Source organism: Notolepis coatsorum (assembly GCF_963971535.1).
Source record: "Notolepis coatsorum genome assembly, chromosome: 1".
NCBI lineage: Eukaryota > Metazoa > Chordata > Actinopteri > Aulopiformes > Paralepididae > Notolepis > Notolepis coatsorum.
Window position 1 is genome coordinate 8,744,112 of NC_140165.1, and position 14,532 is coordinate 8,758,643.

At 49.5% G+C, this 14,532-nt stretch overlaps 1 protein-coding gene across 1 annotated transcript in view; it reads left to right on the plus strand.

Annotated features, from left to right (window-relative positions):
- Positions 1–757: 757 nt before the first annotated feature.
- abcb11b (ATP-binding cassette, sub-family B (MDR/TAP), member 11b) overlaps positions 758–14,532 on the plus strand; it is a gene marked incomplete at both ends in the record, with an annotated part of 87,732 nt that continues 73,957 nt past the window's right edge. Inside the window, 2 exons of the mRNA XM_084333839.1 lie at positions 758–836; positions 952–970. Of these exons, the coding sequence (XP_084189965.1) occupies positions 758–836; positions 952–970 (98 nt within the window). The remainder of the gene's footprint in view (positions 837–951; positions 971–14,532) is intronic.

The window sequence follows — 14,532 nt, forward strand, 5'->3', positions numbered from 1 at the left end:
GAAACATCCCGAGGAATGTCCACACAGCGCTCCCGGCCAGCCGGTCTGTTTGCGCAGCAAGGTCATTGCCCTCCTCTCTTCCCAACCTACACCGCGGAGAGGGCACTTACCTGCCAAACAAAGCCCTCTGACCCCACGTTCAACCTGGGCTTTCTGCCTGTTAAATAACAGCACGTGTTCAGAGGGGCAAGCGAGGGCCCCCCCCCGTCCAGACACTGGAGTCACCACATGAGTCTCTCTCACCACTCTCTCCGTCCCAAGTCACCGTAACGGCAGGTCCGGCTGGTTGGGCCCCCCCGGCACGCTGGAGTTTATCAGAGGAGTTTAACTGCTGGACCGGAGTTTAACTGCTGGACCGGAGTTTAACTGCTGGACCGGAGTTTAACTGCTGGACCGGAGCCGCCTGCCTTGACACCCCTTGGATACTTGTTGATACGGTCGACTGCGTCCGTTTTGGGATCGAATCAAAGCAAGGTGTTCGTCCCGAGGGAAGAGGTTGTCCTTGTAGGGAAACGTTTTGGTAAGTGGCTCTTATTTGGGAGTGATTCTGCTGGTGATGACTAATATTCTCTTCATTATAATCACAGGTATTGTTGTTGTTGTTTACCTCAAATATTGACTCCTCCTCCCCCCCCCAAATATGCATGTCATTTGCCAATGGATTTGACACGCTTACAGTGAATATTATATTCGTATGATCGACTGGGATGGTGGAAGCACCGAGTTCATCATTTTATTTTCCAGATAATCCTGGAGGATGCCGGCCGGATCAGTCAAACTGCGCAGTATTAAAAAGCTGGAACAAGACAACAATGGCTACGAGACGTCAGATGATGGTACAAAAAAAGACCACACTGTTCAACTTCGATTTACCAAGACACCGGCGTCTGTGCTATTCTTGGGGAGAAAGTGTGACAGTGTATTAATGCCAGCTCTGCTCTTGTATTGCAGAGCCAAACGACGCCTATCTGTAAGTGTTCCATTTCCCATCTTTTTGCACGGTGTGTCTCAGAGTTAACTGTCACCCACAGCATTACTTTACCCACAGTTTATGAAATCTTTCAAGGTCGGGGACCAAACTTTTCAAGGTTTCCTTGGGACCACGGTGCCAATGTGGATTACTGATGCACATCACCAACACAGAAAGATGTTTACTGACTTACAGACTGAAAGTCTTTCACCTTGCTCCTGACATGAACCGAGTAATGTAAATCTCCAGGGTCTAGTCGAGCTATGTTGTGGTGGATTTAGCACAGTGGCTACAGTAGCTTTCCACCTTATGTGCAAATTTGCCTAAAACATTATATTTACATTGGCTTCCTATTGTGATCATGGGTGAGGTAGAGTATAATGCAGAATTTGTCGTTTCATTCGGTATATGACATGTCACTGTAGTTGTTAAAATAAGATAAGGGCCCCGTATTTGATCTTGAAACGGGCCCCCTGAACAAAGCTGTAGTGACCCTGCTGTTTTTAACATAAATCGATCAATACAGACCGTATTCATTAATGTTGTGTTTTTTCAAATGTAGCCAAGAGTAAAGACCTTAACCCTATCAAAACAGCAGTCAAAGTGTATATTTTCAGCACTACGAAAATAAGAATGTATCGGAGAAATGCTAATTATATATATATTTTATCGTAAAACCGTGATGATATGACTAAATCCAGATTTAACACTGCCATTGGAAAGCGGAGCTTTTCCCCCTATCCATAGATGTATGATTTGGCCATAATAAGGTCAAGGTCAAGTTCAACGTTAAATTTGTCATGTATAATTCAAATGGATTATAATTTATTACTGTATCTACAAATCCTTCTGTTTAATCATCTTCCCTTTATTCATTTGCTTAGATCTTTTGTACACTTGATCTCAAGAAGGTGGTGGATGAGCTCAGCGAGCGTAATCAAAATAACCTCAATGTTTTCATGGTGTTATTCACCGGCAAAGATGCAAAAAAAAAAAATCATAATTTATATTCTCCTTTGTTTCATCACAATTTACTCAAGCCTAGTAACAGACACAATATTTCTGACACTGGGAATACATACCCCCATGTACCTAGATGTTTCTAGATAACAAGAACATGCTAATTGAACTTGTAGAAGTGGAGCAATCTTCGATTTACTTAGAATTTCAGAAAATAGGGCTACAGCTTAACAGGCCTCCTATGTGTGTGGGTCCCCACAAGATGAAGCGTTAGGGGGGAACACTACTCTAAAACTGCAGTTTACCAAACTACTAGCTTCTTCACAATGAAAAAAACGTGTCAACTTTGAGCTTGTCAAACTAAAACTGCTCTGAAAAAGTTGTTAAACTCAAAACTACACTGTGTAAAATGATCACTGTCTAAGTCTGGAATCTCATTATAGTTACACAGAGGGGTCAACTGAACTGACCCTGAGTGTGTCTGAGTTTGGGTGTGTTTGATTTAGTGACCAGAGCAGGCAAAACCTCACTTAGGCAGCCTGGGGGTGTGTTTGATTTAGTGACCAGAGCAGGCAAAACCTCACCTAGGCAGCCTGGGGGTGTGTTTGATTTAGTGACCAGAGCAGGCAAAACCTCACTTAGGCAGCCTGGGGGTGTGTTTGATTTAGCGGCGCCCGGAGGAGAGTGTGCGTCGCCGAGGGGCCATCGAGCTCCCATCTCCTGTGAGGTGGCCGAGTTCCGGCTCTGGTTCCCCCGCCAGAGAGCAGTCAGCTGGTGAGCTGATGGTCCCTCTTGTGGACGGGGATTTGCGGCGCAAGCTCTCCGCCTCGGCTCGTTCTCGTCATTTGACAATGAGCGGCGGGGGGGGGGGGGGGGGGGGGGGGACAGTTTAGCGGCTGTGTCGGGCCGGCGCAGAGCGGGGATTCCCTCGTCTCCTCTCCATCGCGTCCAATGGAAACAGAGGACTACATGGAGGGGGCGGGGGAATTCTTGTTCGACGCTCCAGTGGGAACACAGCATTCTCCCCCTCGGGGAGTGGCAGGGGATGCTGTGTTTGCCTGGAGAGCCTCGTACTACGAGACTGGGTTAAAGTCACCACCTCTGAGACGAGATGCCCTGCTGTCATCCGCACTGGACGTTGGCTCCCGCCTATCTTACAGAGAAAGTGAGTGTAGCCTCCCAAACGCGAGGGATGCGAGCGACGCGGAAGAAAGTATGCAAAGGGAGTTGCGTGCTTTGTTCCCCGAACTCATGACGGCAGCGGCCCGTGCTAGCGGTGTGTCGCTGCCGACGCCACTGCCGGCACCTGTTCCTGATGACATGATAGGTGGACTGTTCCATCAGAGGGGGGAGCATCGGTGGTAGTGTGAGTGGCTACAGACCACTGCAATTAAATATAAACATTAGTCTACCTGGAGACTCAATGAGGTAATTGTAGATGTCGCCATAAGACGCGTCTGGCCATTTAGTGTGATAATTTTTTCATTATCCTGTTCGGCTGAAAGGACACTGGCCACCGAAGCTCCCCCCTCTGATGGAACAGTCCACATTCATTTGCGCGTCGCCTCGCGTCGTCCAGACTTCGTTGACAATCTGTGCATGTGTATGGGGAGTAGGTGCTGGAAAAGGGACTTGATCTCGGCCGATTTAGTTCTGATCGATTAGGAATGGGTCGCGCCGTGTTCAGGAAACTCAGGCGCATAAAAGTCTATTCGATCATGTCTCCAGCACCCCCACAGCCGTAGCTGCAACCACTTACATCACGGCTCTCATCCACATTCATTCATATGCTCCCCCCGCAATCTCCTCCCCGATTTCGGAATCCCGGAAGTGTTGCGGTGGTCTATGCCCTGTGCTCATATGACTACAAATCATCATCATTCAGCGATTCAAAATGGCCGACCTCCGCGAAAATATTTTCACATTTCAAAAACTAAAATCTCACTAATAACACTTTAACATATTGGTAAACAAACTTATTGCTGAAAATACACACTATGACTGCTGTTGTGACATGGTTAGGATGTGTACTCTTGAATACAATTGAAAAAAAAAAACGATAATTATGTCAGACAGTCTAGAGAGAATGATTTATAACGTGATGTCATTTGCGGTCCGGTACCGGACCGCACAGGTGGAAGAGGTTAATGCCAACATCGGCCAATAATATCGGTAAGCCGATAATATCGGACATCTCTACTTAAAATCATTGGTAAACAAACGTAGTGCTGAAAATATACACCTTGACTTCTGTTTTGATAGGGTTAGGGTCTTTACTCTTGGCTATATTTGAAAAAGAAACGCAACATTAATTAATTGACGTTCTGTATTGATGGATTTATGGCGTGATATCAATCTCGTATCGGTACCGGACCGCTCAGGCTTAAGAGGTTAAGAGGTTAAAGACTTTCAATCAGATTTGCATTCTGTACAAGACCTTTGTTTATGCAAAAAAACAGCCTTCTGATATGAAATGACGACTTGCAACAGGGAATAGAGACAGTGTTTTAGCAGTTAGTGCCTCGGAGTGAGAATTCCACTGAATGATGGAATTCACGGCCAGAATGTTAATGGAGAAGTATAGAGAAGGCCAGAAGGAGCTGCATTGCGTCTTTGTAGACCTAGAGAAGGCGTATGCCAGGGTACCAAGAGAGGAGGTGTGGTACTGTATGAGAAAGTCAGGAGTAGCGGAAAAGTTTGTGAGGGTAGTACAGGACATGTATGAGGGCAGTGCGACTGTGGTGAGGTGTGCAGTGGGAGTGACTGAAGGGTTCAAGGTCGGGGTAGGATTGCACCAAGGGTCGGCCCTCAGTCCTTTCTTATTTGCAGTAGTGATGGACAGGCTGACAGACGAGGTCAGGCAGGAGTCCCCGTGGACCATGATGTTCGCAGATGACATCGCGATCTGTAGTGAGAGCAGGGAGCAGGTGGAAGAGAACCTGGAGAAGTGGAGGCATGCACTGGAGAGAAGGGGGATGAGGGTGAGCAGAAGCAAGACCGAGTACATGTGTGTGAATGGGAAGGAAGACGGAGGGGTGGTGATGATGCAAGGAGTAGAGGTACCAAAAGTGGATGAGTTTAAATACTTGGGGTCAACAGTCCAAAGTAACGGGGACTGTGGTAGGGAGGTGAAGAAGAGAGTGCAGGCCGGGTGGTGCGGGTGGAGAAGGATGACAGGGGTGATCTGCGATAGAAGGGTAGCAGCAAGAGTAAAGGGAAAGGTCTACAGCACGGTAGTGAGACCAGCTATGCTGTATGGTCTAGAAACGGTGGCACTGACCAACAAGCAGGTGGCGGAGCTGGAGGTGGCAGAGATGAAGATGTTAAGGTTCTCTCTAAGGGAGTAACAAGGTTGGACAAAATCGAAAATGTCTACATCAGAGGAACGGCCCATGTTGAGCAGTTCGGGCAGAAAGTGAGAGAAGCAAGACTGAGATGGTTTGGACATGTGCGGAGGAGGAGGGAGGTGGGGTACATCGGGAGGAGGATGCTGGAGATGGAGCTGCCAGGAAAGAGGAGGAGGGGAAGGCCCAAGAGGAGGTTTATGGACACAGTGAAGGAGGACATGCGGGCAGCGGGAGTGACGGAGGACGACGCAGAGGACAGGAACAGATGGAAACGGATGATCCGCTGTGGCGACCCCTGACGGGAAAAGCCGAAAGAAAAAGGAAGAAGAAGAAGATGGAATTCACGGCCAGGAGACATGAAGACTGATAACGATCAACAATGAAGGCTGAAGAACCCTATATTATCTAACACCCCTCTATATACTTGCTTGTATACCTGCACATAACCCATAGCTCTGTATGATAGCATGTACAATAATCATTGTACATTATTCTCACCGCATAATACTTACCTGCACATAGTCCTTTACTCTGGAATTTCCCCAAGGGGATCAATAAAGGAATATCTTATCTTATATCTATATCCTACTCTTACTAGTTACGCTGCTGGCCACTAGTAGTCTGTCAATACTGTCTTTATTTATTATACTACAACTCTGGACATACATCTGATTAGCACTACACTCAGTAGTACTAATTTGTATATTTTGTACCCAGTTTAATCACCTGTAGATTGTATACTGCTACATTTGCACTCTGGTTGGATGCCAACATTATTTTCGTTGTACTGTACTTGACAATAATAATAATAATAATAATAATAATAATAATAATAATAATAATAATAATAATAATAATAATAATAATAATAATAATAATAATAATAATAATAATAATAATAATAATAATAATAATAATAATAATAATAATAATAATAATAATAATAATAATAATAATAATAATAATAATAATAATAATAATAATAATAAAAAGCACTGGTAGCATAGACAGACATTATATGATATTAGGTTCAAATATTATAATCATTATTATTATTATTATTATTATTATTATTATTATTATTATTATTATTATTATTATTATTATTATTATTATTATTATTATTATTATTATTATTATTATTATTATTATTATTATTATTATTATTATTATTATTATTATTATTATTATTATTATTATTATTATTATTATTATTATTATTATTATTATTATTATTATTATTATTATTATTATTATTATTATTATTATTATTATTATTATTATTATTATTATTATTATTATTATTATTATTATTATTATTATTATTATTATTATTATTATTATTATTATTATTATTATTATTATTATTATTATTATTATTATTATTATTATTATTATTATTATTATTATTATTATTATTATTATTATTATTATTATTATTATTATTATTATTATTATTATTATTATTATTATTATTATTATTATTATTATTATTATTATTATTATTATTATTATTATTATTATTATTATTATTATTATTATTATTATTATTATTATTATTATTATTATTATTATTATTATTATTATTATTATTATTATTATTATTATTATTATTATCATCATCATCATTATTATTATTATTATTATTATTATTTTCATTATTTTCAACACAATCTGTGCCAAAACTGAATTAATCTGGCCTGGGCTGCGTGGCTAATAGAGTATATACCTACTCCCCAACACTGGGTCTCGATGGCCTTCAGAGCCCATGGCTTTAGCCCAGAAATGGTTTGTCTCGTGACAGTCTTGTCTTTCTACTGCAGGACCATGACCACACCTGGACAAAATGACAAGTAAGTAAGGAGTTGTGGTCGATAAAACTCCCTTCCCCCCTCTCTCTGTAATCTCTCTCACCCATCTTTCCTTCATCCCTCCTCCCATTCCTTTCCCTCTCTCTCTTTCATCTTTCCTTCCTATCCATCCCTACCCCCAGTCCTTCCGTTCCAGTCCCCTCACCCTTTCCAGTTTTGTATAAAGATGTTCCTCATTCAGGGGGGGGGGGGGGGGGGTCTCTCCTCCCGGGTGTCATAGTCATAGCTGAACACTTGATGGAGAGTCATCCAGCCAACTCTGACTATTTGTATTGATACTTTGACTGAGTTAATAAACTGTATTAACCAGGTCTCCTTTGACCGAGTCAGTTATTCAGCTTCAGCTACTTTCCACCACAGAGTCACAATGTAAGCCACGTTCATACTCTGCATATCACAACGCACCATTCAGCCAGTATGAAGCTGTCTGACGCCACCTGTCTCTCCTCCGCTCTGTCTCTCCTCCTCTCTGTCTCTCTGTCTCTCATCCTCGCTGTCTCTCCTCCTCTCTGTCTCTCCTCCTCGCTGTCTCTCCTCCTCTCTGTCTCTCATCCTCGCTGTCTCTCCTCCTCTCTGTCTCTCTGTCTCTCATCCTCGCTGTCTCTCCTCCTCTCTGTCTCTCATCCTCGCTGTCTCTCCTCCTCTCTGTCTCTCCTCCTCGCTGTCTCTCCTCCTCTCTGTCTCTCTGTCTCTCATGCTCGCTGTCTCTCCTCCTCTCTGTCTCTCTGTCTCTCATCCTCGCTGTCTCTCCTCCTCGCTGTCTCTCATCCTCGCTGTCTCTCCTCCTCTCTGTCTCTCCTCCTCGCTGTCTCTCCTCCTCTCTGTCTCTTATCCTCTCTCTCTCTCCTCCTCTCTCTCTCTCCTCCTCTCTCTCTCTCCTCCTCTCTGTCTCTCCTCCTCTCTGTCTCTCCTCCTCTCTGTCTCTCCTCCTCGCTGTCTCTCCTCCTCTCTGTCTCTCCTCCTCTCTGTCTCTCCTCCTCTCTGTCTCTCCTCCTCGCTGTCTCTCCTCCTCTCTGTCTCTCCTCCTCTCTGTCTCTCCTCCTCTCTGTCTCTCCTCCTCTCTCTCTCTCCTCCTCTCTGTCTCTCCTCCTCGCTCTCTCTCCTCCTCTCTGTCTCTCATCCTCGCTCTCTCTCCTCCTCGCTCTCTCTCCTCCTCTCTGTCTCTCCTCCTCTCTGTCTCTCCTCCTCTCTGTCTCTCCTCCTCTCTCTCTCTCCTCCTCTCTGTCTCTCCTCCTCGCTCTCTCTCCTCCTCTCTGTCTCTCATCCTCGCTCTCTCTCCTCCTCGCTCTCTCTCCTCCTCTCTGTCTCTCCTCCTCTCGTCTCTCCTCCTCTCTGTCTCTCATCCTCGCTCTCTCTCCTCCTCGCTCTCTCTCCTCCTCTCTGTCTCTCCTCCTCTCTGTCTCTCCTCCTCTCTGTCTCTCCTCCTCTCTCTCTCTCCTCCTCTCTGTCTCTCCTCCTCTCTGTCTCTCCTCCTCTCTGTCTCTCATCCTCGCTCTCTCTCCTCCTCGCTCTCTCTCTCCTCCTCTCTGTCTCTCCTCCTCTCTGTCTCCTCCTCCTCGCTCTCTCTCCTCCTCTCTGTCTCTCCTCCTCTCTGTCTCTCCTCCTCTCTGTCTCTCCTCCTCGCTCTCTCTCCTCCTCTCTGTCTCTCCTCCTCTCTGTCTCTCCTCCTCTCTGTCTCTCCTCCTCGCTGTCTCTCCTCCTCGCTGTCTCTCCTCCTCTCTGTCTCTCCTCCTCTCTGTATCTCATCCTCGCTGTCTCTCCTCCTCTCTGTATCTCCTCCTCCTCTCTGTCTCTCCTCCTCTCTGTCTCTCCTCCTCTCTCTCTCTCCTCCTCTCTGTCTCTCCTCCTCGCTGTCTCTCCCTCCTCGCTGTCTCTCCTCCTCTCTGTCTCTCCTCCTCGCTGTCTCTCCTCCTCTCTCTGTCTCTCCTCCTCGCTGTCTCTCCTCCTCTCTGTCTCTCCTCCTCTCTCTCTCTCCTCCTCTCTCTCTCTCCTCCTCTCTGTCTCTCCTCCTCGCTGTCTCTCCTCCTCTCTGTCTCTCCTCCTCTCTGTCTCTCCTCCTCGCTGTCTCTCCTCCTCGCTGTCTCTCCTCCTCGCTGTCTCTCCTCCTCTCTGTCTCTCCTCCTCTCTGTCTCTCCTCCTCTCTGTCTCTCATCCCTCGCTGTCTCTCCTCCTCTCTGTCTCTCCTCCTCTCTGTCTCTCATCCTCTCTGTCTCTCCTCCTCTCTCTCTCTCCTCCTCTCTGTCTCTCCTCCTCTCTGTCTCTCCTCTCTGTCTCTCCTCCTCTCTGTCTCTCCTCCTCTCTGTCTCTCATCCTCGCTGTCTCTCCTCCTCTCTCTCTCTCCTCCTCTCTGTCTCTCCTCCTCTCTGTCTCTCATCCTCGCTGTCTCTCCTCCTCTCTGTCTCTCCTCCTCTCTGTCTCTCCTCCTCGCTGTCTCTCCTCCTCTCTCTCTCTCCTCCTCTCTGTCTCTCCTCCTCGCTGTCTCTCCTCCTCGCTCTCTCTCCTCCTCTCTCTCTCTCCTCCTCTCTGTCTCTCCTCCTCGCTGTCTCTCCTCCTCTCTGTCCTCTCCTCCTCTCTCTCTCTCCTCCTCTCTCTCTCTCCTCCTCTCTGTCTCTCCTCCTCGCTGTCTCTCCTCCTCTCTCTCTCTCCTCCTCTCTCTCTCTCCTCCTCTCTGTCTCTCCTCCTCTCTCTCTCTCCTCCTCTCTGTCTCTCCTCCTCTCTCTCTCTCCTCCTCTCTCTCTCTCCTCCTCTCTGTCTCTCCTCCTCTCTCTCTCTCCTCCTCTCTGTCTCTCCTCCTCTCTGTCTCTCCTCCTCTCTGTCTCTCATCCTCTCTGTCTCTCCTCCTCTCTCTCTCTCCTCCTCTCTCTCTCTCCTCCTCTCTGTCTCTCCTCCTCTCTGTCTCTCCTCTCTGTCTCTCCTCCTCTCTGTCTCTCCTCCTCTCTGTCTCTCCTCCTCTCTCTCTCTCCTCCTCGCTGTCTCTCCTCCTCGCTGTCTCTCCTCCTCGCTCTCTCTCCTCCTCTCTCTCTCTCCTCCTCTCTGTCTCTCCTCCTCTCTGTCTCTCCTCCTCTCTCTCTCTCCTCCTCTCTCTCTCTCCTCCTCTCTGTCTCTCCTCCTCTCTCTCTCTCCTCCTCTCTCTCTCTCTCCTCCTCTCTGTCTCTCCTCCTCGCTGTCTCTCCTCCTCTCTCTCTCTCCTCCTCGCTCTCTCTCCTCCTCTCTGTCTCTCCTCCTCTCTGTCTCTCCTCTCTCTGTCTCTCCTCCTCTCTGTCTCTCCTCCTCTCTCTCTCTCCTCCTCTCTGTCTCTCCTCCTCTCTGTCTCTCCTCCTCTCTCTCTCTCCTCCTCTCTGTCTCTCCTCCTCGCTGTCTCTCCTCCTCGCTGTCTCTCCTCCTCTCTGTCTCTCCTCCTCTCTGTCTCTCATCCTCTCTGTCCTCTCCTCCTCTCTGTCTCTCCTCCTCTCTCTCTCTCCTCCTCTCTCTCTCTCCTCCTCTCTGTCTCTCCTCCTCGCTGTCTCTCCTCCTCTCTGTCTCTCTCCTCGCTGTCTCTCCTCCTCTCTCTCTCTCCTCCTCGCTGTTTCTCCTCCTCTCTCTCTCTCCTCCTCGCTCTCTCTCCTCCTCTCTGTCTCTCCTCCTCGCTGTCTCTCCTCCTCTCTGTCTCTCCTCCTCTCTCTCTCTCCTCCTCGCTGTCTCTCCTCCTCTCTGTCTCTCCTCCTCTCTCTCTCTCCTCCTCTCTGTCTCTCATCCTCGCTGTCTCTCCTCCTCTCTCTCTCTCCTCCTCGCTGTTTCTCCTCCTCTCTCTCTCTCCTCCTCGCTCTCTCTCCTCCTCTCTGTCTCTCCTCCTCGCTGTCTCTCCTCCTCTCTGTCTCTCCTCCTCTCTCTCTCTCCTCCTCTCTGTCTCTCCTCCTCGCTGTCTCTCCTCCTCTCTGTCTCTCCTCCTCTCTCTCTCTCTCCTCTCTGTCTCTCCTCCTCTCTCTCTCTCCTCCTCTCTGTCTCTCCTCCTCTCTGTCTCTCCTCCTCTCTGTCTCTCCTCCTCGCTCTCTCTCCTCCTCTCTGTCTCTCCTCCTCTCTGTCTCTCCTCCTCGCTCTCTCTCCTCCTCTCTGTCTCTCCTCCTCTCTGTCTCTCCTCCTCTCTGTCTCTCCTCCTCGCTCTCTCTCCTCTCGCTCTCTCTCTCCTCTCTGTCTCTCCTCCTCTCTGTCTCTCCTCCTCTCTGTCTCTCCTCCTCGCTGTCTCTCCTCCTCTCTGTCTCTCCTCCTCTCTGTCTCTCCTCCTCGCTCTCTCTCCTCCTCGCTCTCTCTCCTCCTCTCTGTCTCTCCTCCTCTCTGTCTCTCCTCCTCGCTCTCTCTCCTCCTCTCTGTCTCTCCTCCTCTCTGTCTCTCCTCCTCTCTGTCTCTCCTCCTCGCTCTCTCTCCTCCTCGCTCTCTCTCCTCCTCTCTGTCTCTCCTCCTCGCTGTCTCTCCTCCTCTCTGTCTCTCCTCCTCTCTGTCTCTCCTCCTCGCTCTCTCTCCTCCTCTCTGTCTCTCCTCCTCTCTGTCTCTCCTCCTCGCTCTCTCTCCTCCTCTCTGTCTCTCCTCCTCTCTGTCTCTCCTCCTCTCTGTCTCTCCTCCTCGCTCTCCTCTCCTCCTCGCTCTCTCTCCTCCTCTCTGTCTCTCCTCCTCTCTGTCTCTCCTCCTCTCTGTCTCTCCTCCTCGCTCTCTCTCCTCCTCGCTGTCTCTCCTCCTCTCTGTCTCTCCTCCTCTCTGTCTCTCCTCCTCTCTGTCTCTCCTCCTCGCTCTCTCTCCTCCTCTCTGTCTCTCCTCCTCTCTGTCTCTCCTCCTCGCTGTCTCTCCTCCTCTCTGTCTCTCTCCTCGCTGTCTCTCCTCCTCGCTCTCTCTCCTCCTCTCTGTCTCTCCTCCTCTCTGTCTCTCCTCCTCTCTGTCTCTCCTCCTCGCTCTCTCTCCTCCTCTCTGTCTCTCCTCCTCGCTGTCTCTCCTCCTCTCTCTCTCTCTCCTCCTCATCTCTCTCTCATCCTCTCTGTCTCTCCTCCTCGCTCTCTCTCCTCCTCTCTGTCTCTCCTCCTCTCTCTCTCTCCTCCTCTCTCTCTCTCCTCCTCTCTGTCTCTCCTCCTCGCTCTCTCTCCTCCTCTCTGTCTCTCCTCCTCGCTCTCTCTCCTCCTCTCTGTCTCTCCTCCTCTCTCTCTCTCCTCCTCGCTCTCTCTCCTCCTCTCTGTCTCTCCTCCTCTCTGTCTCTCATCCTCTCTGTCTCTCCTCCTCTCTGTCTCTCCTCCTCTCTGTCTCTCCTCCTCTCTGTCTCTCCTCCTCTCTGTCTCTCCTCCTCTCTCTCTCTCATCCTCTCTGTCTCTCCTCCTCTCTCTCTCTCCTCCTCTCTGTCTCTCCTCCTCTCTGTCTCTCCTCCTCTCTGTCTCTCCTCCTCTCTGTCTCTCCTCCTCTCTCTCTCTCCTCCTCTCTCTCTCTCCTCCTCTCTGTCTCTCCTCCTCTCTGTCTCTCCTCCTCGCTGTCTCTCCTCCTCTCTGTCTCTCCTCCTCTCTGTCTCTCCTCCTCTCTCTCTCTCCTCCTCGCTCTCTCTCCTCCTCTCTGTCTCTCCTCCTCTCTGTCTCTCCTCCTCGCTGTGTCTCCTCCTCTCTGTCTCTCCTCCTCTCTGTCTCTCCTCCTCTCTGTCTCTCCTCCTCTCTCTCTCCTCCTCTCTCTCTCTCCTCCTCTCTGTCTCTCCTCCTCTCTGTCTCTCCTCCTCTCTCTCTCTCCTCCTCTCTGTCTCTCCTCCTCGCTCTCTCTCCTCCTCTCTGTCTCTCCTCCTCTCTGTCTCTCCTCCTCTCTGTCTCTCCTCCTCTCTCTCTCTCCTCCTCTCTGTCTCTCCTCCTCGCTCTCTCTCCTCCTCGCTCTCTCTCCTCCTCTCTGTCTCTCCTCCTCGCTCTCTCTCCTCCTCTCTCTCTCTCCTCCTCTCTGTCTCTCCTCCTCTCTGTCTCTCCTCCTCGCTCTCTCTCCTCCTCTCTGTCTCTCCTCCTCGCTCTCTCTCCTCCTCTCTGTCTCTCCTCCTCTCTTCTCTCATCCTCGCTGTCTCTCCGCCTCTCTGTCTCTCCTCCTCGCTCTCTCTCCTCCTCTCTGTCTCTCCTCCTCTCTGTCTCTCCTCCTCGCTGTCTCTCCTCCTCGCTCTCTCTCCTCCTCGCTGGTCTCTCCTCCTCTCTGTCTCTCCTCCTCGCTCTCTCTCCTCCTCTCTGTCTCTCCTCCTCTCTGTCTCTCCTCCTCGCTGTCTCTCCTCCTCTCTGTCTCTCTGTCTCTCATCCTCGCTCTCTCTCCTCCTCTCTGTCTCTCCTCCTCTCTGTCTCTCCTCCTCGCTCTCTCTCATCCTCGCTGTCTCTCCGCCTCTCTGTCTCTCCTCCTCGCTCTCTCTCCTCCTCTCTGTCTCTCCGCCTCCTGTCTCTCCTCCTCGCTCTCTCTCCTCCTCTCTGTCTCTCCTCCTCGCTCTCTCTCCTCCTCTCTGTCTCTCCTCCTCTCTGTCTCTCCTCCTCGCTGTCTCTCCTCCTCTCTGTCTCTCTGTCTCTCATCCTCGCTCTCTCTCCTCCTCTCTGTCTCTCCTCCTCTCTGTCTCTCCTCCTCGCTCTCTCTCCTCCTCTCTGTCTCTCCTCCTCGCTCTCTCTCCTCCTCTCTCTCTCTCCTCCTCTCTGTCTCTCCTCCTCGCTCTCTCTCCTCCTCTCTGTCTCTCCTCCTCTCTGTCTCTCCTCCTCTCTGTCTCTCCTCCTCGCTCTCTCTCCTCCTCTCTGTCTCTCCTCCTCGCTCTCTCTCCTCCTCTCTGTCTCTCCTCCTCTCTGTCTCTCCTCCTCTCTGTCTCTCCTCCTCGCTCTCTCTCCTCCTCTCTGTCTCTCCTCCTCGCTCTCTCTCCTCCTCGCTGTCTCTCCTCCTCTCTGTCTCTCATCCTCGCTGTCTCTCCGCCTCTCTGTCTCTCCTCCTCGCTCTCTCTCCTCCTCTCTGTCTCTCCGCCTCTCTTTCTCTCCTCCTCTCTGTCCTCTCCTCCTCTCTCTCTCTCCTCCTCTCTGTCTCTCCTCCTCGCTGTCTCTCCTCCTCGCTGTCTCTCCTCCTCTCTGTCTCTCCTCCTCTCTCTCTCTCCTCCTCTCTGTCTCTCCTCCTCTCTCTCTCTCCTCCTCGCTCTCTCTCCTCCTCGCTGTCTCTCCTCCTCTCTGTCTCTCCTCCTCTCTGTCTCTCCTCCTCTCTCTCTCCTCCTCTCTGTCTCTCTCTCTCTCTCCTCGCTCTCTCTCCTCCTCGCTGTCTCTCCTCCTCTCTGTCTCTCTCCTCCTCTCTCTCTCTCCTCCTCTCTGTCTCTCCTCCTCGCTCTCTCTCCTCCTCGCCTCTCTCTCCTCCTCTCTGTCTCTCCTCCTCGCTGTCTCTCCTCCTCTCTCTCTCT